The sequence below is a fragment of the Aulostomus chinensis genome, chromosome 11, assembly GCF_037954235.1.
Source record: "Aulostomus chinensis isolate RoL2024-O1b breed Wild chromosome 11, RoL_Achi_v1.0, whole genome shotgun sequence".
NCBI classification, from domain to species: Eukaryota; Metazoa; Chordata; class Actinopteri; order Syngnathiformes; family Aulostomidae; genus Aulostomus; species Aulostomus chinensis.
The window spans coordinates 8501012-8523205 of NC_141330.1; the positions used below are offsets into that span (position 1 = coordinate 8501012).

Genomic DNA, 22194 nt, shown 5'->3' on the forward strand with positions numbered 1-22194 from the left:
TACTGTTACAAAGTGAATCTGTTGACCTAACATGAGCAAGAACCCCTGAAAATACTTTATCAATTTTCAGAATGATTTACTATTTATAATGAACACACAAGACAAACTTGATTTTCAATTAATTTATTCAATAAATTACCATACAAAGTATGACGATGCAAACCATTAGCAGTATTTCACATCTTTGCCATACTTTGTGAGTGATGGCCAGCGAACAAATAATATTAAAAAATAAACAGGTACAAGTGCAGTATATATTCAACACTGTGTGAGCATAAAAGCATGCAACATTATGAGAATGATTTAATGAAACACAAACGTTTACATAGTCCTTAAGATACATAGGGAAATACTCAGAATGTATGCAGACACTTCAGACCCCATGCAGTACTTAAGTGGTTTCCAAAAGAAAAAGAAAAAAAGATAAACCGGTGGAAGTGGTTAATTTAAAATCCAAATAAATCAATATAGATTGTTCAATTTAGTCATTTGAAATTTGGCCCCCAGAATGAGCCATGTTGCCAGGATTTGTATTGTTATTTTTCATTATTGTCAGCATTTATCCTATATAATGTCCAAAGGCTGATAAATTACATCTCCTCCAACTAAGGCACATTTTATATATTTGGTATTCAGTTTCTAAAATTCTGCTCTTTGTCAGCTCCCACAGCTCCATTCAAAGCAACATATATGGTAGTTATAAGGCTTGGAAACACCTTCAAGGGACCACATGACTTTAAGTGTTCTTTTTCTTTGTTCCAGTGTGTGTTCTTCTAATCTTTTAACCTTCTATCACCTTGATAATAAAGAATGAAGTCATATTCAATTTCCTTTTTTTTTTTTTAATTATTGACTTCATGTATAACAGTTTTAAGATCGTATTCACATTCCTCGCTGACACTTGTCTTAGAATAAACCTTAAAGTTGTACTAATTAAATAAAAAAAACATTCTTCAAGCTTTAAGTTTGTGTGCTGTTTTATCTGCTCTTATTCATCATGTTAGTATATTTCTTACATTTCAGCTGTAAATTCGATAAATTTCTAATTGGCTTTGGCTCCATTTTTTTTTGCTTTTACAAAGTAACTTATTGGTTACTCTCATTTTTTATTTCGCTGCATGACACTTGGTGTGTACCCAATGAGGTGTGTACAGCCATTTTTCCTGGAGCCAGAATCATTGGCACACTTTGGAGGCCAGGGCCAAAAATAGGAAAGATTTTCTCGTCGAACGTATGAGTTAGACTGACAAGGTGTTTTGCTGTCCCCCCATCCCAAAATGACACTTCTCCTTTATCAATGTTCAGTTTGACACGGATCCTTTCTGGACGCTGCTGCAACTGCAGCTCCGTTCGCTCCTGTGTTAAGACGGAGTACACGCCTTTACTGAGGCCTATGGACCAAACGCCACGGCTCGGAGAGATCGTAAACTTCTTTTTACGTGTCACAGACTCTTTGCACACTCCCACAATCCACTTGGGGTTGTCACCAACAATGACATCCCATCTGTGTTTCCCTGAGGTGTAACCTTCAGCACCCAGGATGAAGACACAGGGATCAAAGCGCTCTGGATTGTCAGGGGTGGTCAGCCGCTCTGAGCTTTGATTCACACTGGTCAGGTCAGCGTTTATGGACAACCAAGGAGTAGCTGTGTTTGGGTTCAGCACCACTGGATCTGCACACAGTAAGATGTGAAAAGTGATTAAAACAATGGACCTGATTTGTAAAATGTTCTGAGTCACGAATTTGTTCTTAAACACTTCAGTACTTTTAACTCCTCAATTTTGTTTTACAGGCAGGGATCAAAGCCTTCATGTTACAAAAGGGTACACAAAAATTATCAGGAGTAAGGAGGAGTTACATCTGGCCATCAGGCTTTGTTTCGTTTCTGTAAGACTAAATTGAGGGCTAAGAAGGGCCTTAATTGTCTCAGAACAAATATGCAGGCAAGAACATTTCATTTGTGTTTTCAGGCTAATGGTGCAGAGTTTACCAAGACTATTTATGATGATCACCTACCAGGAAATCATCATATTGTTGAATAAACAAACACAATTGGGTCAACAACACTCTCCCCCGCATGTACTCCACTTACTATATTGGACATGAGCCTGCATGTTCTTCCAGATGTTGAAGCCCAAAGCACCAACATGCTTGCCCATGTTTAACAGAGAGTCATTAGGGATGTGAGGGTCTCCCTGATTCCACTGGGCGCTGGGAAAAAAAGAAAGCAATGACATTTAAACATTTCATATTACACTTTACAGCTTGCTATACATACCACTGATACACTTACTTTCTTTTTAAGTTTTGGAATTTCTAAAACAACAACAAAAAGAGACTTAATTAGTTCGATGCATTTTTCTAAGTCATGTAAAACATTAACATTTTCAAGTCTAATCCCTGTGGAGACGGGTTGCCTCATCTCACCTTCAAGAGGGGTAGATCCTCGTTGCCCATCTCTTTTTTCAGATTGTCAGTCAGCTCCTTCAAAGCCTTGACATCTTTATTCGTCTTGGTGATCAATTCCTCAATGGCAGCGACCTTTTGCGTCTCCTCAGCAGCCAGGGCGTTCAGACGCAGATTTTCCTCCTTGTGGAGAACCTGGTGGAGCCTCTCAAACTCGGCCTTGATCTGTTTCTCAGCCACGCCAGCTTGATACTGCGTAAGGCCAGAGAGAAGAGTTAAAGCGCACACACACTTATGGAACTGGGGGTGCACAAGGTGACCGATCAGGATCTGTTATCGTCCCCTCACAGACGTATAATAAGGATCTTTAAACACAATGGCTGGTCAGAGCACCTGCAAACATTTAAACTTCCTCTCTTAAGTAGTGTTTATTTTATATATATATTTCTCTAAATTGACCGTAGGTATGAATGTGAGTGTGAATGGTTGTTCGTCTCTCTATGTTGGCCCTGCGATGGACTGGCGACCTGTCCAGGGTGAACCCCGCCTCTCGCCCGTTGACGCTGGGATAGGCTCCAGCCCCCCCGTGACCCTTAATGTGTAGGAATAAGCGGAAGATGACGATGGATGGATATATATATATATATATATATATACGTATATATACGTATATATGTATATATACACATATATATATATGTATATATATACGTATATATATATACACGTATATATACATATATATGTATATACACGTATATGTATGTATATATATACACATATATACGTATATATACATATATATATACACATATACGTATATATATGCGTATACATATACATATACGTATATACGTATATATACGTATATATGTATATATATACATATATACACGTATATACACGTATATATACGTATATATACGTATATATGTATATATATACATATATACACGTATATACACGTATATATACGTATATATACATATATACGTGTATATATGTATATATACGTGTATATATATATACGTATATATAGACATATATATACACATATATACATATACGTATATATACATATATACATATACATATATACACATATATATATACATATACACACATATATATATACATATACATATATACACATATATATACATATACATATATATACACATATATACATATACACATATATACATATACATATATATACACATATATATACATATATATACACATATATATACATATACATATATATATACACATATATATACATATACATATATATACACATATATATACATATACATATATATACACATATATATACATATACATATATATACACATATATATACATATACATATATATACACATATATATACATATACATACACATATATATATACATATACATACACACATATATACATATACATATACGTATATATATACATATATACATATACGTATATATACATATATACATATACGTATATATACATATATACATATACGTATATATATACATATATACATATACATATACATATATACATATACATATATATACATATATACATATACGTATATATATACATATACATATATATACATATATACACATATATATACACATATATATACATATACGTATATATACGTATATATATATACATATATATACATATACGTATATATACGTATATATATATACATATATACACACACACACACACACACACACACACATATATATATATATATATTCCTCGTATCGCTCTTGTGTATCGTGTATTTTTTGTGTACTTTGTCTTTAAATTGTTGTTAACTTTTGCTATCCCTTTGTGACTGTGACCTGATACGTCCTCATCTGCGGCACTCATACGAGACTATCACATATCTTCAAATATAACCATATAACCCTATTCAGTAGAAACATGGCACCACAGATTTTCCCAAGCAGTCAAGTGTTGTTTACCCAATCTGTCCGGGGGGTTGCAGACCAGTCTAGAATGTCATGGAAACACAGGTAACTATAGTGCAAAGCTAGACCAGGGTGAGACAGTAACTTTACCTTGATGTATTCCACAGTGTTGCTTAGTTTGTCTGTCATTTTCTGATGTGATACCAATTTCTTCTCAAAAATACTGACGATGAACCTCAGTTCCTTCTGCAGGAAGGACAAAGGACAAACAAATACATTTATTAGGAGTTAGAATAGACCTACATAGCAAAAACAAAGCTAATATTCCATTTGAAATTAGTTCCTGAATTTGGTTTGGGGGCGGCACGCTGGTGCAGTGGTTAGCACTGTTGCCTCACAGCAAGATGGTTCTGGGTTCGAGTCGCGGCTCGAGCCTCGACGTGCAAATGAAGACGAGGCTGATTAATACTCTAAATTGACCGTAGGTGTCGCTGGGAGAGCCAATGGTTGTCTGTCTATATGTGTTGGGCCTATGATGGACTGGTGACCTGTCCAGGGTGAACCTCGCCTCTCTCCCAAAAGCTGCTGGGATAGGCTCCAGCCCCGCCCGCGACCCTTAACAGGATAAGTGGACGAAAATGATGGATGGATGGATGGATGGTTCAGAAGCCACTTTCCACTCTTCAGGGTCTTGAGGTTTTAAAGTCGGTCGCAGAGACGGATGGAACTTGGTTTTGACACAGTTGTGGATCGATGAATCCAGCCACAAGGTTTACTCTGCAGCTCTCAAACATAACACACAACGTTGCAACACAGACGGAGCCTGGCAGGTGTTAAATTTTATAAACATATTTATAGACCTGTAATTTTTTTTAAGCTGAAAGACACTGTGTCAAGACATGTCATATAGAAGATTAATCTACAAAGTCGTTGAGGAATTATCTTTTTTTTTTTTCATCATTCGAACTTTATTTATGCAGATAATTTCAAGGATCATTCTCATGAGAATCCAGTTCGGGACAGATAAAACACTTTAGCAGTAAATTACGACTCATAAAGAATGTAAAACATTAAAAGTAAATGTCTAGACAACATGAACGCTCCAACAACCTGAAACAAGCCGCTGGGAGGAAGTGAGCCTCCTTCCTGCTGTGGCATGTTCCATTTCACAGGGTCGAGAATGGACGGTGAGGGCAACAAGTCGACGTAACTCGATAAAAGTAAACAAACTATTTTTCTTAGTAAACGCCTTTATATTATACATGTTTAAATTGTGTGTCATTATTTTTTCCAAGGTGATAACCTGTTCCCACCAGACAAATAGCTCAATATCCAAACAGTATTCAGAAAGTTAAATGAAGTTTAAGCCGCTCTCGGCTTCCGTATGTTTTGATGAACTGCCAAAAAATCTTCAGTTCTGTTAACAAGAAGCTCGGTTACAGACTTTCGTGGAGGTGCTTTTGTTACCTGGCACAGCTGAACTCCGTCTTTCACGGCCAGCAGCCGGTGTCCACTGTGGAGGGTCACACAGTCCACACACATTGGCTGCTCGTCCTTCTCACAGAACAGCTCCAGGGGCTTCAGGTGGAGCTTACACGCCTCGTCGGAGGCTAACGTGTTATTAGGCCTCCAGGCGTGTTTCAGGAAGATCTCGCTAGCGTTGCCGAGCGCACGGTTGGATACGACCTGTCCTTCCTCAAACACCTTCCTGCACACGGGACACTCGCTTTTGATCTGTCGGCTCGTATCCAGGCACACTCTGCAGAAAGAGTGGGTGCAGGGCAGCAGCACGGGGTCCTGGAAGACACCCTTACAGATGGGACAGGTGAGCTCCTGCTGGAGAGGTGCAGCCTCCTCCGGCATGTCTTCGTCCACACTGGCAGCCATGGCTTCACGCGACCTCAAGTTAGTTTCGCTTTCAATAAAAAAAAAAAAAAAAAAAAACTCCACACCGACTTTTTAACACAAACGGAAGTGCACTCACCTGGCTCCTGGTGGCGCGTGAAAGCTTCACGGTCACGACAATATAAAATACAAGGGCATAAAAAGAATCAAATGAGAGAAAACCCCATCAAATGTCCGTCTACACAAACCACAATTCGTTTCCTTCCGTCTAACAAGCAGTGAGCAGTCTTTTTTTTAAATCACTACTGCCCCCTAGTGATGGCGAGATGACGCTACATGAAGCATCGAAGCTGTCCACCCAGTCGGTTCACTCCTGGTGCGTCATTGGCTCCACTGCGCCATCAAGGGGACAATAAATGTACAGCCGGCAGGGTGATTATAATGACGCCATGGCTTTGGTGTGTGAAGCTTTGAGTTGAATAAATGAATGAATGATTTTTGTGATGCCAACGCATAAATCTTGAACATAAAATGCTGTCTGTCTTTATGATAAAATGGTGGAGTCAAAATGGAGCGTGGACACAAGTCGAGGACGTGAACCCGCTTGGGTCTCTTAGGGACAAATATTAAAAGACCAAGGGGAAACTTTTTATTCATTTTCTTTTAAAAATAACCATAGCTCATAGTGCCTTAGGCGTTTTTTTTTTAATATTTTCCTGCTAAAATGTGGAGGGATCCATTGCCATTCTCTGCCCTTCATATTTTGATTGGCAGGTCAAACCCGCGAGCCATTCCTTGAATCAGTCGCGTCGTGAACGCGAGGCGTCGAACGTCACCACATTCGTCATTAACACAAGCTTCGACATAACGGGGTTCACAAAAATCTTCTGGATATTTATTAGGGCCTGAGCCTGAAGGTACTTCAGGCGAAGACCCTATTATGTTTGCTCCTTGGAATTCTCTTTACAATGGCAGCGATTGGGGGGGGGGGGGGGGGGGGGGGCGTGTGGCTGATCGAGGATAAATTTTATCTTGATAAGATTAAAGAGGTGTCTTTCAAAATTACTTATAGAATATAGCCAGCTAAATTAGAGAGATTTAAAATTGGAATTGAATACTCATTTAATTTCTATGACATGTGTGAAGAATCCATCGAAATTTATTTTAACACTGCTTGAATAAAGGCTAAACTGCTTTTTTTCCTGTATATTTGTATTTGTGAACAATAAAAACAAACGGAAGGACCCGTCAGTTGCTCCACTTTGAACATTCCGCACTATTGACTGTGATTTGTGTATTTTCTTTTGTGTTCGATACAGTTGTTTTGGTGTGATTGGGTCTTCGTGTTGTGTGTTACATCGACATGTCAGGGCTTCAGATGGAATTCAGCTTCTCTGCTGAATTTGGTGCATCTTTTTTTAAAAATTTCTATGGATATGATTCTTGTCGGTGCGCACTGTCCTCGACGAGTCGAAATGAATTCAAGTATACATGAATCCTTTCACATCTTTTTACTCCACCTCAGAGAGAAATGAACTACAATTTAGCTCACACTTGTCACCTGACAGTTTTTGCCACTACATGCATGTGAAGGTTTTTTTTTTTTGCTACAAAACCTGAAGCGCGTTCTCACTGTTAATAAAACATGATGATTTGACTTAAACAGTTTAATCAATCACTTGATTTTCAGCTCGCTTTGAGCTTCACCTCAACCTGCTGCTACCTCGCACTTTCATGACTGAGGGAGTAATAGATCCTGATAGCGTGCATAATAGTGTGAAGCCTCCATTTTTTTTTCTTTTGAAAATGACAAGATGGCTCATCAAATTATTAGTAGATTAGTATTAGTAGAGGTTATTTTCATTCATCGATATCTGGAGCTGTGCATCCTCCTGTGAATCAACACGGGTCAGAATTCCAACAAATGAAAGGAACCGCACAGTCCTCGGACACTGTAGCTGAGGTTTGTGAATTCATCCAGCAGATGGTGCCATGGAGCGGTCACACCACACTTTACAACATCAGACTCAGACAGAGTACAACTGTTCACGGCGATATCACCCAAGCTCATTTTTATTTGTGTTAAAATGTGCCCTCTGTGGTTCTGTCCTCAGAGGGAATGTAGCACGAACACACACACACTCACACGCTCACACAGAAACACTTATCAGTCGCTATAATCTTAAACCACATGGTTTGTGAGTGTATTAGTGAAGTATATCCGGCGGGTGTTGAAAGATGATTCATTCGTGACATTCAATCAGCCCCGCTTGAGTCACGACAGCTGTTTTGACCTTGTGAGTGTCTTTGACACCTTCGTCTCTTATTTCTTAGAGATTTCGTGGATACACTCTAGCTTAGGGTGCAGGTGAAATATGGAATTTAGCAACATCTGTCCGTGTCATATTCTTTTCCAGGGCTGAACAATATGGGATTTGTTTTGATCAAAATCCAAATGGCAGGAGATGCAACCTTTACGAAATGTATAAAAATGTAAGTGGATTATTGTGGCACTGCAGGGTCAAAAAGTGAAAACATAGTTTATGACAGCCGCAGTAACAGGTGTCAAAGAAAATCCAAAAAAGGTGCTTTATGGTTTCATGCCTCTAACAACTAAGTTAGTCTTTGGTCAGAGCTTTGTAAGAACCGTTGCCATTTTCATGTAGGTGTTGCCCTCACAGTGACACCAAAACCCACTTTGGCATCATGTTTTATTGCAAATAGGACTGAGGGCTGTGACCATGCAATTACATAAATTTGCATAGATCAGATTTTCATATGCCACGTATTTGAACAGTAACTGTAATGAGCAGTGTCAATGTAGAATATTGACATGTGATTCTCCATTTGTCATTTGCTGACCTTCCGCTTTTGGCCATCCCAGGTTCACCAACAGATTTAGAAAAACACATCTGTATGACATGTCATCATATCACATCAGTATCAGGACATTGTCATCATCCACTCTTATTGATAAGTGCCTTAAGATTGTGCAAACACCCCCCCCCCCCCATAAATTTTTGACTTCCATGCAATTTACAGATCTGTATTTTCAAATTGTAATTTCCAAGAGATTTTTCACCCTGTTCTCTTTCATCTAATTGTGACTAAAGGTCACGAGTTTGGAGAGAAACGTTTCAGTGCATTTTCAGATGTGGTAAACGTCAACCATGTGGAGACAGAGACTCCGGTATGTTTCGATTTTTCTCTGGCACACTAACCTATATTGAGGTATTCATTCAAACAGTGACGAAACATCTGCTTAAGGTGCATTCATATTCACATCTCTCTACCAACATGATCATTACAGTTTGTACACTGATTCCAGTTTAATTCTTAAAATTGTTTGTTTTTGTTTTTTACTTATTTACCAATGTGAGAACCAGAAAATTGAAAGAAAAGCATGTTGTTGTTTTTTTTTTACATTTTTTCTCTCTCAGTTCCCCTTGTGAGATATCGCTACAGTTTGTGCCTTAAAAAAAAACACAACTGAAGAAACCTGGTGTTTTATGACAACATATGGCTGAAGACAGTGGATGTTGCAGAGAGGAAATAAGGTTATTCCAACATTTAGAGTAAATAAGTTAAGAATATTTGCATTACCTCTTTGACAGATACAGAATCACAAAGTGCTTTACAGCAAGAAAAACAAAAAACAAATATAAACATCCTTTTGCACTTGCACCAAATATAAAAATGAACTTGTCCCGGCTAAGTCATACTCAGAGTGACTGACGTCCGTACAAGTAAGCAGCTGCTCCTTGGTTTTAAAACAATAGTTGAATGGACTTTTAGCGTAAAGCCGCAGCTTCTACATCAGGTTGATACTACGTGGACTGGTGATCAGAGTTGTGTCACTTTCACTCCTCCTTTTACTTCAAGATCAGGGGCTCCTAGCTTAAATCGAAGGAGAGAGACAGTGTACCCTTCATCGAAGTAAATAGTTTCACGGTTTCATTTGCTACGTCCCTCTGGTGAAGCTCCTCTCTGTCAGGTGAAACGATGCAACCGATGACTCCAGATGCGATGCAGAAAATTGTGCTAGTCCACAGCCTAGAGCCTGGCCAGAACCCCCCACCCCCACCCCACAACACCACCATCATACCACGGCGTAAACTGTGCTTAATGATTATTGACACAAATGTCACACCATAAGGTTACATTATCAGGTATCAGTGCAGACGGACTATGAACTGATTCACCCGGGCCACAGATTCATAAGGAAAGGGTGGTGCCCTTTGTTAAAGAGTGGGTGCAAACCAGTTGGGGGTTCTGGGGGTTGATGCGCATGAGTCATGACTCAAACGATGGCAGGTAAATTGATCACGAAATCAGAATTTTCTTGTATTGAATCATTCATTCATTCATTCATTACATTATATTGTCAATTCTTTAAGATATTTAATGTTTAAGAAAAAAAACAGAAAAAGAGCCTGAGGTCGGAGGTGGGGAGAGGAAGAGGTCATCAATATTGCACTGTATTTTGTGTTATGCTACGTGACGCTCCTCTCTGTTCCAGTCATGTTCTGGTGTAATGATAAAATAGTGAAGTAACCTGCAAAACCGCCAAGAATTATGTTAATTGTTTATCAAGAATGAGCCCACGCCTCCCACCATCACCAATGAGCCACTCAAAAGAATACCTGCTCAAAGTTTCCTTTCCACTGAGAAGTGGAGTCAAACCTAAGCCCGTCTGCTTTGGCTTTAGTCGGGTAGCTGCAGCGTGTTAGTTTGAAATTAGCAAGGCTGAAATTGCTTCGGTGGACAATTAAATGAAACAAAAGTGCACTTAATGCAACATAGAGGCGACCAGCTTTACGTATTTCCTCTATTCTTTCTTGCTCTATCATTCTCCTGCTAGGTTTCAACCAGCTTAGCATATTTTGGGGTTCAATTAATCACTGATGATTAATCAAAACATCAATTTATCATTTATTTTAGCATATTGTTTGTACTGCGATGTAATTTATGTGAACTATTTGGCCGCCTCCCTCTCAGGTTGTGTGCTGATAATTGTCATTTGTTTGACTTTCATGGCCAAATGCTTGCACTTCCATCAGCTACTCTTTGCAAGAATCGCTTTTACACTTCAAAACAGAAGTGAAAAAAAGGTGAGAAGAAAAACAGGAACACAGTCTTTCACTGGAGATGGTTGAGGGGAAACAGATAAACATTTACTGCTGCTGCAGGTGAGTTCTGCAAGCACAGTGCCTGTGTGCGGTCTGAGCGAAAACAAGAGAAGAAAAAAAAAGTGTGTAAAATCCTGAGGTCTGAGAGGTATCGACATCATGACTGAAGATCAGAAATCACCAGCAGACAGATTTTGACACTGACGTGTAAACTATCAAAAGGACAAATGACATTACGAACAATATAAATAAATTCGTTTTTAAGACAAGGCTAAATAATCCATTTTCGATGGGACTGCAGTGAATGTGTAACTATTTTTTTTTTAAAGAATATTTCTGTAGTAATACCGCAAGAGTAAACTACTTTATTTTTATTGCACCATTAAACTGACAGGCATGAAATCAAAGTTGCAGAGCAAGCGCCATTAATAAAACTTTAAAGTCATAATGTCAAATCATATAAGGGGTAAACATTTATAAATGTGTTGACCTTACTTGCAACATAGACACTGACAACTGAAGTACTTTTAAAAATATTATGCCTGAGAGTAAAACTCTCTTCTAAAGTATCCGTTCAACAGGTATAATAAATTACTTGCACACTGCAAGTTTTTTTTTCTTTTCTGAATACCAAGAAATTGTCTACATTTCGTCAAAAACCCCCAACAAAATAAGAAGAATATTATCCATCTGTCTTTGGAAAAATCTGTCTGCCTACTCAATGGCATTTGTGTGTTAGTATTATTAATAACTAGGGTGTAAAGTCCCTTTAGATGTAAAGGCGGCATTGAAAGTACATAGTTTACTTTGAAAACATGTGACCTTCTGGATTAATATGCTGATTTACCATCTTCAGCAGACGAGGAGGGAAGGTAGACACTGTTCTTTTCTCCGTGGGTTTTAAAGGTGCACTAAGCCTTGTTGCATGGTTTCATTTTTGTCTCAAGTCATGGGCGTCTCCCCTTGATCCGCTAGCTGCCTGCCCCTTAAATGCACTATGAAAAAGTTTGGTCTCTGGACAACACGGGGCTCACAAACGGCAAACGAGGGGTGGGGGGGGGCTAGCTCTGTTTTAGTTTGATATTTACAACGAACATCGATGGAAGTGATGTCAGTCAACAACACTTTGTTCACCTTTAAGCTGAGACCCCATACCACTGTCTGACCGCCTGTTAGCTGAGCTTAATGCCAGAAGTCATCATGTATACTGTTCTCCAAAACAGTCTTTTACTGCTTTACCATAAACTGGTGTAAAATTTGGGATGCATTGACTGAAAAAAGAAAACATTTGCAATATCAGAGTCATAGCGTCTTTCCTTATACTGGGCAGTGGTGGGTAAAGTAAAGATGAATGTGTTGAAACTATATTTAAGATTGGGTGCTGGAGCCTATCCCAGCAGCCTTGGGTGAGATGCAGGGTTAAAGTTAAGATTGCTCCTCCTTTTAAAAACCTGTCATTACGCGCGTGTGTGTGTGTGTGTGTGTGTGTGTGTGTGTGTGTGTGTGTGTGTGTGTGTGTGTGTGTGGTGGGGGGAGTCTTTATCATCTCTACTTCCTCCTCTCTTTAGGTATAGTTTCTGCTTGAGAGGCCTCATGGTATGAACCTGCTTGCAGAGGATACAATGTCAGCCAATTTCAGTTGGGTAAGGTTTTACTTTTGTCGTTCTAGTTTAGAATGCCTACATGGATTTCAGCTGCTTCGTGTGTTTTTAGGAACACCTAATTTTTGTTTGAAAAATAAATTGTGTAATTTAATCACATGGTTTTCAATAATTTATCTCAAGTAATTTCAGTGTGTTCTAATTAACATTCTCATTTGCATATTCAACTTTCAAGATGTTCTACACGATGCGATCAAAAACCTTCAACCAGGCTTTTTGATGTTTTTATGACTGAATATGTTGTTTTTTGTGGGCATGTGTGGAAAATCTTGAAGTCAAGTTTATTTTGTTTGATTGTATATTTAAGGCACAATTTAACCTCTATAAACATCAAAGCTTACAAAATTAGGTATAAAGGTATAATTATAGTTCGGACCTTTGAACTGATAAAATAAGAATACTTTCGGCACTTGGAGGGTATTAAAAAGCTCTTTTTCAGTTCCCCAAAATTATGACAGAAAACTAAGTGACGATTGATAGGTTAGGAAATAATAGCAGGGAGGTAATAAAAAGCTCTTCTTGGTATACAAAGAATCGTCAGTTCCTTGCAGGTTCATACTGAGCAATTCCAGGAATGAAGGTTATTTGAATGAGTCATGCTTTCCTAGAAAATTGTGGCAATGCCTAGAATAATGTTGAAGTATACCAGAAGATTAAAATGTAGAGTATGTCGAGAAGACGGTCCACTCTGGAATGAAACAAGCCCAACAGCAACTCTCCCTTTTGGTGTTATCAAAGAGCGCAGAGAGCCTGGAAAATGAAATGGAGAGTGACTAAAAAAAAATCAAGAGAAATCTAATACCGAACAAATAAATAATATACAGCTCCAATTTCTCACAATTGTACAAAAAATGATTTTCGCCGCATATTGCAGTTAGAGTCTTACGTTTTACGACACTGATTCTCTGCCAAACACTGAATCAGAATCAGATTCAGGAAGAATTCTGATTTTGATTCTGATTCTGATTCTGATTCTGATTCTGATTCAAGTGTCTGGCAGAGAACGCTCTGCTGCCTCCACCTCGTTTATTTCACTATTTTGTTTTGGTCTGGTGACTGAGCTTCCTTTATACTCCAGATTGCACTGGTGTGACGTCTTTCGTTAATTGTATAGTGTGCTGCATTCATTGTGGTGTATGCTGTATGTAAAAAAAAAAAGTCTTGGTGTTTAAAGCCTCACAGCACCACCACATGGTTGAATCTGACTGTGAATTTCTCACAATGGTGCATTTGTCTCCATCTTTTTTTTTTTTCTATAAATGCAGGATTCACTGTTGAATGGTGGACCAATCACGCTTACTGACGAGTATTCGTTGTTGGAGGGTCTTGATGCGTTGTATGGGAACGACTCATACGATGATGAGGCTTGCTGTGAAGGGGGAAACGTCTGTGACCTGAAAGAGGGTGAACATTTTAATGCAGTCTTCATCCCAATTCTGTACTCAGTAGCCTTTGTTGTGGGAATACTGGGGAATGGCGTTCTTCTGGGAGTCTTGGTTCAGAGTAGAAGGACCTGGAGTGTAACAGACACCTTCATTCTCCACCTGGGTGTGGCTGATGTCCTGCTGCTGGTGACGTTGCCCTTCAAGATGGCACAGGCCGCTCAGGTTGAAGGGTGGAGCTTTGGTACTCCCTTCTGCAAAATTACTGGAGTTATTTTTACAGTAAGTCATGAACAAAACTACCTGCAACAAATCCAAGGGCAAAATATTAAATACTCACCTCTGTCTACTGATTTCTTTGCAGATCAACTTCTACTGTGGGATCTTCCTGCTGGCCTGTATCAGTGTGGACCGCTACCTCTCCATTGTCCACGCCACCCAGATGTACTCCCGCAGGAACCCCTGGATCGTTCAGGCCAGCTGTTTGACAGTGTGGCTCTTCTCCCTATTTCTCTCTATTCCTGACTGGATCTTTCTGGAAGCTGTGCGAGATGAAAGACGAGAGAAAACCGAGTGCATTCGCAACTATAAGTTGACCTCTGACAGTATACAAGACTGGCGGCTGGCCGCACGCCTGATCTATCACATAGTGGGCTTCCTGCTTCCTTCAGCTGTCCTGATCTTCTGCTACTCCTGCATCCTGCACCGGCTGCGCTGTGGCTCCCATGTCCTCCAAAAACAGAAGGCTTTCAAGGTCATCTTAGCTGTTGTGGTGGTTTTCTTTCTTTGCTGGACGCCATACAACATCGCACTCATTGTGGACACACTTTATTCCAGCAGCAATGACACTTGTGAAGTCAGATCATCACTGGCAAAAGCCACGACTGCCACTCTCTCTATAGGTTACCTCCACTGCAGCCTCAATCCTGTCCTCTATGCTTTTGTGGGTGTTAAGTTCCGGCGTCAACTCATTGGCATCCTGAGATCTTTGGGCTGCAAGCTGGAGACAAATGTCAAACTGTCTACTGTAAGCAGCCGGAGAAGCTCCATTTGGTCTGATTCAGCCGATACCTCCAACTCCATTGCTATCTGAGGCGGAGCCAGAAAACTGACAAACAGGGGTTTTCTGTACATTTCCATCATTCTATAACCATTATGAGGTTTTCCTTTCTTACAATTTCGCTGCATTACTTGGACTGAACATGAGCTGTGGTCTGCTGACATGAGGAAATACACATCCTCTTCTCGGCGGCTTGTCACTTGTTCGGAGAGACTGCTTGGCAAAAGCACTATATAAACAAGACTGTGTGTAATACTGCAATACGTATTTTCTAAGTTGTGCTTTGATAAAAATGATAACCTTCAGTTTGGATCCGTCAAGTAAATACTGATGTCACCAGAAGTTTCTCACAACTGAGGATGTAGAGGAAATGACTGCATTATTTTGAGAGTTGTTTCTAATGTTTTTTTCAACGTGTACCACAAGCGTGGACCGGTAGTGTCTTGCCTCAATAAGACACAGAGTATAATAACTATCTATTAGCTTGCTGACAGCATCAACCAAAAAATAAACTTGTATAACTGTATCATTGTGTAACTGGATTATGTTGTATAGTTCAGGGGTTTTAAAAGTGAGATGGTGGGACTCCCCTGATTCAAAACCTGGAATAAGACTCATTATAATCCTTACAGCTTCGTTTTTGAATGCCTGTATCGGGTCCATACAGTCAACTCTTGAACCAAATGACCCATCCTGAGTCATTTATCAGTTTCTAATTCTTTGAAAATTAGAATAAAAAAACAACCTGTACAATTCACCTAAAACTACAGTATCTCTTAACTATGTTTCTTTCACCTCCATTAACTGAACCTCCCCCTTTAAGTAAGTACACCTCACGCTTTGCTAACCTTGCGGAGTATCCATTGAATGTATATTTCATTATATTTTTGTATGTGGATATTAAAATACAAAATAAACTTTATTTTAAATTGTAAACCAGTGTGATTTCAACCTTAAGTCTGCAACACTCAAAATGAAACCTGAGACGAGAACATTCCCCGCGAACAGCAGCAAAATAGAGCTAAAACAGAGCAAAAAAAACAACAACAAACAAATGGGTTTTCAGATCCAGTTTCTGTTTGACAAGTCTAGACGGGCACCGCACCACCACTGGAATGCAGCGTTCCCTCTTGCAGGTTATGGCTCAGGAGATATCAAGTCACCGAGGGCACGGTGCTCTAACATTTCCAGGAAAACATCTGGGGAGTCAAATAACAGGAGGGGCGGTTGCCATTGTGTGATTTACTCCTGACAGCTTTGAGGGACTCCTATTTACCCCAAACATCTTCACATGCAAAAAGCCTACAGTATGTGCAGCGATGCCATAGTAGGACCGTGGACATATTATAGTTCGGATAAGAAGTGCAATAGTAAATTAGAAAAAAAAAGTCTTGCAGTGGAAATATCTTGACAGGAAATTATAAAAGGTCACGTGGTTTTTGCAAAACAACAGACCTAGGAAGCGCTGTGACTTGTAGCAAAGTATGGGAAGGTTGAGTACAAGGAGGATGAAAGGAAAAATGGCCACCGGTGCATTATCTTAGAATACATTTGACCGAATATTTCAATTAGAGGAAATCTCCTGGAGGGCGCTGCGGCAGTAAGAAAGCGTCATTACTGGCACGAGTGTAATTCAAGCGACCGTGACCCGCAGCGTGTCTACAGTATAAACAAGCCACAGCGGAAACAGAAGCATCTCTGGTTCTTTCTCTGTGGTTGATAGCAAAGTTGGTAAGACACATCAAGGTTTGTAACAGTCATCTTTTCAACTTAAGATAGCACGTGATTAAATTTCAAACCATGTAATCACAATGCTAACCAAAGAGGTACTTTTGGATTTTATCAAGAAAACCTTCTCTGTTTTGTGGATGGTACAAAAAATGTTTTTGTGAAGTGTTCAAGAGAGGTGCTGATCCATCTCTGTTTAAGGAACATGGATACATTTTTGGAAATTCATTTATGTGCCAAACTCCTCACATTCCAGACAGGGTAGATTCTCCCCTCTCCTCTGTGTGTCCAGTAGAAAGCGGAGGACCCTAGACAGGCTGATCATTAGTTAGCTTAGCATAATGAAGGGTAGTGAGTGGAAGTGTTTTCATAGCTTCAAATGCATCAAAATTAAACATGTATTTTATCCAAAATGGGCTTTGCAGTTATTAAGCTTACTGTGCATAATATGTTTCATGAAATACTTTAACATGATAGAACATCTTTTCTGACAAGGTGAAGCAAAGTGAGGCAGCATCTCAGCCAACAAAACATTTGTTGACAACTGGAAAAATGACTGCTATTACTAAATATGGCCGATTTGTCAGAGAAGATGAAAATATAAAAAAAGAAGCAAAATCCTGGACCTTATCTATGCGATCACTTTTGATGGAGGTTTGCTACACGAAGGTTCTTCACGCTAAGCTAACTAGTGGCCTCTGTGGGTCTCAGCTCCCTACTGCACCCACAGAGCAGAGTATCTGTCTTCCTGCTTTGCTCTGGGAGGACAGAAAAAAAGTGTTTTCTCAAAAAGTTGGCGTGTTTCTTTAACACAGACTCTTAAGCTGTGACAGGAAACAATTCTTCAGCTGAAGTAAGACATCATCAACACATCAACTTAATCTAGTGAGGTTGTCACAGGCTCACAAGGAGGGCAACAGACCCTATGTCCCTTATGATGTGAAATTGCGACTGAATGAATTAATCACTTTATACTGATTGTCCAAAAGAACACCCAGCTAAGGAATTGAACTTAAAATCAAGTCACATTTTCATGCGCAATGATCTGAACGTAACCTGCATGGCTGTTTGGAGCTGAAACACAACACTGACACAGGACCTTTAGCCGTCCCCTCATTTCCCAACTTGACACATTGTCTACTGCTCTTCGACACAAAGCAGCTGCAGTTCTCATGCCACCATACACGCCTTACAGCGACAGTGAACAGAGAGCTTTTAAGAGGCTGCAGCAGAGGCTTTTTCTCTCTTCCTCTCTCGCTGCATCACCTGACCAATGACTTCACAACTTTTCTGTGTCACCCTGCCGTTTACAACAATTACCACCCGGTTGCAACAGTTAGAAGAAAAGAAAAAATCTACAGGATTTAAGAAAAGGAAACTCCCTCACTGCACTTGGGTCATTCACAGAAAAGAATGTTATGAAATCCAGGGATACACCACTCTACCCTTTGTTGTCTGGTATCAACGGTGACCTTTTAAACTCTGGTGGCGACTACAGAGACACCGACAAAGGCTCAAGGTTTCTGTATCAGCTTTATCATGATGGCTGGAAACGTGCTCATACATGTCATCCATGTGTTTTTTCACTATAAAACTAAAACACTATAAGATTGCTTTCAACAACATCAACAATAATAAAATATTATTATAATAATATAAAATTAAAATACAGATAGAAAACAGTATAAAAAAAACCCTTATTTAGGATGAAAAGTTCAAATTTGAAAGAAGAAGGCAAACGTCATCATGACAGTCCCTGACATTCAAATACAACATGAGTTGTTGTTTTTTTAAATAAATGTCTATCTTTAACACCTCATGTGTCATCCACCCCCTTTAAGACACTAAAGAGTGCATGATTACTGAAGTCATCTTCCGAGGTCATCTTTTGAGTCCCATTTCTTTAGTTCATCTTTTTCTGAGTCAACACTGAATCGGCCCCTGATCCACAACACTTGTCATCTGCTTCATCTCCTCCCCGTCATGTGTCTGGTCAGGCAGGGTTTCCCCACCCACACTCAGTTCCCACATGGAACCCTTGATTTCCAAACTTGCACAACTCAGAGCACCCAGCGTCCACTTCCTGAAATTTGTGCACAGACTGAAACAGAGCAGAGGCCTAAGGCAGGCGTGTGCACAACCCAAAGCAGACGTTATCATCAGAGACGTTTTCAGGAAACTGCTGGAGCTCCCAGATGAACCATCCTGGGTCCCCTGCCGTGACCCTGACCTGTAGGTATCCACGATGACAGTGACGTTGTATGGCGTCCAGCAGAGAAAGAACACCATAGCCAGGATGAGGATGAGCATGACAGCCCTCTGCTTTTGAAGGCTTTTACAGCGCCACTTTAGACATAAGGTGATACATGAGTAACAGATGATCAGAGTGGCGGCGACGCTCAGCAGGTGGGGCAGCAGGCACGATACCAGCCTCCTCTCACGATAGTTGTGGTTGAGAATACACAAGGATCGCTCTTTCCTCTGCGGATCTTTTTCCAACTCGATGTAAACCCAGTCAGGGATGGTGAGGAGCAGGGAGATGAGCCAGACGGTCAGGCAGATGATGTGAGGGTACCTGGGATTCTTGTGGGGGTAAAGCTGCTTAGCGTGAACGATGGACAGGCAGCAGTCCAAACTGATGCAAGCCAGGAGAAATATTCCACAAAAGAAGTTGATCTAAGAAAAAGAAAATGGGAAATTTAGAAAGATAGTGTAGAGACAAAGTGATGCAATTTAGTATCGTATCATTAAGCCCCCCTCCCCCCAAAAAAGATGTGTAAGTCAAAATCCTCCTTTCACTTTCTCTTTCCCCCATTTTTTTGCCTTTTCTGTGAAATGCCTCAAAGACAGATTACTGCAGCTACTTGCCAAGAGCCGAGTGGCCTCCGGCCAAGATACATCAGCACACAAACAGCTTCTCACAGCTTTGCTGGAAACATTGCTCTTTCACTTGCAGTGAAACACTGAACAAACGACATTCGGTACATACCTTGAAAATGGCTCTGCTGACGCTGCAGAAAAAGACTGTGAAGCACCACCCGCCACGATGACTCGCCTGTGCAGCCCAGAGGGGCAGCGTCACCAACAGCAGGAGGTCCGAGACACTCAGGTAGAGGATAAAGCTGTCTGAGGTACTCCACGTTTGCCTCTTCCGAGCCAGAGCAACCAGGAGAAGACTGTTCCCAAGCAGACCCACAGCCAACACTACAGAGTACAGCAGTGGCATCCACACCACCTCACTGTTTGTCGCACCATAGTCTTCAGGTGTGGTATCATAGTCTTTAGCGTTATAGTCATCCCTGTAGTCATAGGTGGTGTTAGATTGAAATAATCCATCAAGATCCACGTCCATGGTCTGCTATGGTGGAGACAAAAACACAAAAATAAGCTACAGATCCTGGATGTCAAAAATCCCCTCCTGCACTGTATCATCAGCTGAGACAATGTGGAAGCTTTTATCAACACTCTGACACACAGTCCTGCTCACGTGGTGTGAGTGTGTGTGTGTGTGTGTCCCTAGATGAGGCAAACGCAGTTTCTTCTGCTCACACACTCATGCTGACACATCTGAACGCCGCCAAGGAAAGTACGAGACGGATGTCACGGTGTTCAGCTTTCACATCTTCGCAAACGGGGCGTCACGCCCAAACTTTTTTGTTTTGTTTTACATTAGCAAGAGTGTGTAGACTGAACAGCAGGGTTTGAAACAGAAAGTAAGGAACGGAAACGTTTCGGAAATAAAACTGAATAAGCAGGTTATGATTGAGCGACTACGTCCTCTAAGAGCTCGTTTGTGTCATGGGTGTCAGTCGCAGGACAATAATAACCTGTGCACTGCTGCCTGAGGAGAGCACCGGGGTCACCCACGTACGAACCATTACACGAACTCACCATTGTTTATGACAGCAAACAAACGTGGAAGGTTTGGAGGGAAGCTTTCTCTTCAGGGTTTGCGTGAATTATCTATCATCAAAATAGTATTTGCATGTCGAAAAGGGATGAAACTCAATCTACAATAACAAAATCGCCCAGTGTATCAGTGGGGAAATTTAAAAAATGACCACAAGGTAAACCCGTTAAGTAACTGGAGGTTCTATGACATGGACGCTGTTTGCTATTTTTGTAAATTAGCTAAAAGGAAGATTTACTATTAAATTACCTGAAATTGGCTCGGTGTGGGTCGTCTATCGTCACCTCGCTCGCATAGTAGCAGCTACGCCAAAACTGCCAACTACACACAAAACACAGAGTCGTCCGATTATTATCTTTTCAAAATAAAATCCCTTGGTCTTCGTAATTTTCAAAATTAGGAGTAAGGGGGAAGAAATAATTCAGGCTTTAAAACTAATCCTTAGAAAAACAAAACGTGATAAGAATGACGTCTTGGTACCACGCTAAATTGGTACTGTGGACGGCGTGTGCTTTACTTTGAAGGTCAAGCCGTTTAACTTCTGGTATTTCCGTTTTTCACTTGACGCTCTTGTGCCCTCACGGTCGACACAAAGCGGAACGAAACAATGCCCCTCAATAACAGACGCTTTCCACCAGATGGCAGTGTGTACTCGTATTTCCAAACTGCTACAAAACATACACGCTTCAAGAGTCATAGAAACGAAAGCTGAAAGCAAATTGCATTCAAATTACAACGTGAAAATATCGAACTGGGTAAGCAGGATAATGTGACCCCTTTAACTTTGGTAAAGGATCATGAAAATAGGCCCCACAGGATGTACTTCCATCGTGTCTAATTTGATAATTTCAATAGTCTTTCAGCAGAATCAAGAGTTTGTGCTGTTGTTACATCATGATGTCTGAACTTCCTCTGGGAATAAATCATCTTTACTGATTTGGATCTGCAACTCTAGTATTTTAGTATCGGAACCAGACCAGGGTTCCACCATGAAGCTGAATTAATACACAGACAGAAGCAGAACTGTCGACGTACAACTGATAGGACAGTTTGAATTCATTAGAAAAAATATTTATTGCACAGGGGCGGCATGGTTCTGTGGTAGAGGGTCCGAAGGGTGGCTGGTACGATCCTC

The 22194-nt window shown here is 40.2% G+C and overlaps 3 protein-coding genes across 6 annotated transcripts; 1 reads left to right on the forward strand and 2 right to left on the reverse strand.

Moving 5' to 3' along the window:
- Positions 1-101: 101 nt before the first annotated feature.
- trim35-28 (tripartite motif containing 35-28) lies at positions 102-6476 on the reverse strand. Of its 3 annotated transcripts, none has more exons than XM_086218121.1 (7): positions 6329-6476; positions 5812-6259; positions 4495-4590; positions 2429-2659; positions 2295-2317; positions 2094-2212; positions 102-1673 (listed from the first exon to the last, which is right to left on the reverse strand). In XM_086218121.1, the coding sequence occupies exons 2-7, from the start codon at positions 6229-6231 to the stop codon at positions 1087-1089; spliced, it is 1476 nt and encodes a 491-aa protein (XP_086074247.1). In that variant the 5' UTR covers positions 6232-6259; positions 6329-6476; the 3' UTR covers positions 102-1086. The 3 variants fall into 3 exon arrangements, with proteins under 3 accessions (XP_086074247.1, XP_086074248.1, XP_086074246.1); XM_086218122.1 differs by having other exon boundaries at positions 5812-6233; positions 6329-6472; XM_086218120.1 differs by having other exon boundaries at positions 5812-6470.
- cxcr3.1 (chemokine (C-X-C motif) receptor 3, tandem duplicate 1) lies at positions 5741-16272 on the forward strand. The gene is made up of 4 exons (XM_086218123.1): positions 5741-6169; positions 12887-12961; positions 14245-14643; positions 14726-16272. The coding sequence occupies exons 2-4, from the start codon at positions 12917-12919 to the stop codon at positions 15452-15454; spliced, it is 1173 nt and encodes a 390-aa protein (XP_086074249.1). The 5' UTR covers positions 5741-6169; positions 12887-12916; the 3' UTR covers positions 15455-16272.
- Positions 16273-18663: 2391 nt separating this feature from the next.
- Positions 18664-21456, reverse strand: LOC147253099 (C-X-C chemokine receptor type 3-like). Of its 2 annotated transcripts, none has more exons than XM_086217132.1 (3): positions 21309-21456; positions 20139-20507; positions 18664-19825 (listed from the first exon to the last, which is right to left on the reverse strand). In XM_086217132.1, the coding sequence occupies exons 2-3, from the start codon at positions 20499-20501 to the stop codon at positions 19073-19075; spliced, it is 1116 nt and encodes a 371-aa protein (XP_086073258.1). In that variant the 5' UTR covers positions 20502-20507; positions 21309-21456; the 3' UTR covers positions 18664-19072. The 2 variants fall into 2 exon arrangements, with proteins under 2 accessions (XP_086073258.1, XP_086073259.1); XM_086217133.1 differs by having other exon boundaries at positions 20139-20504; positions 21309-21451.
- Between the last annotated feature and the right edge of the window lie 738 nt (positions 21457-22194).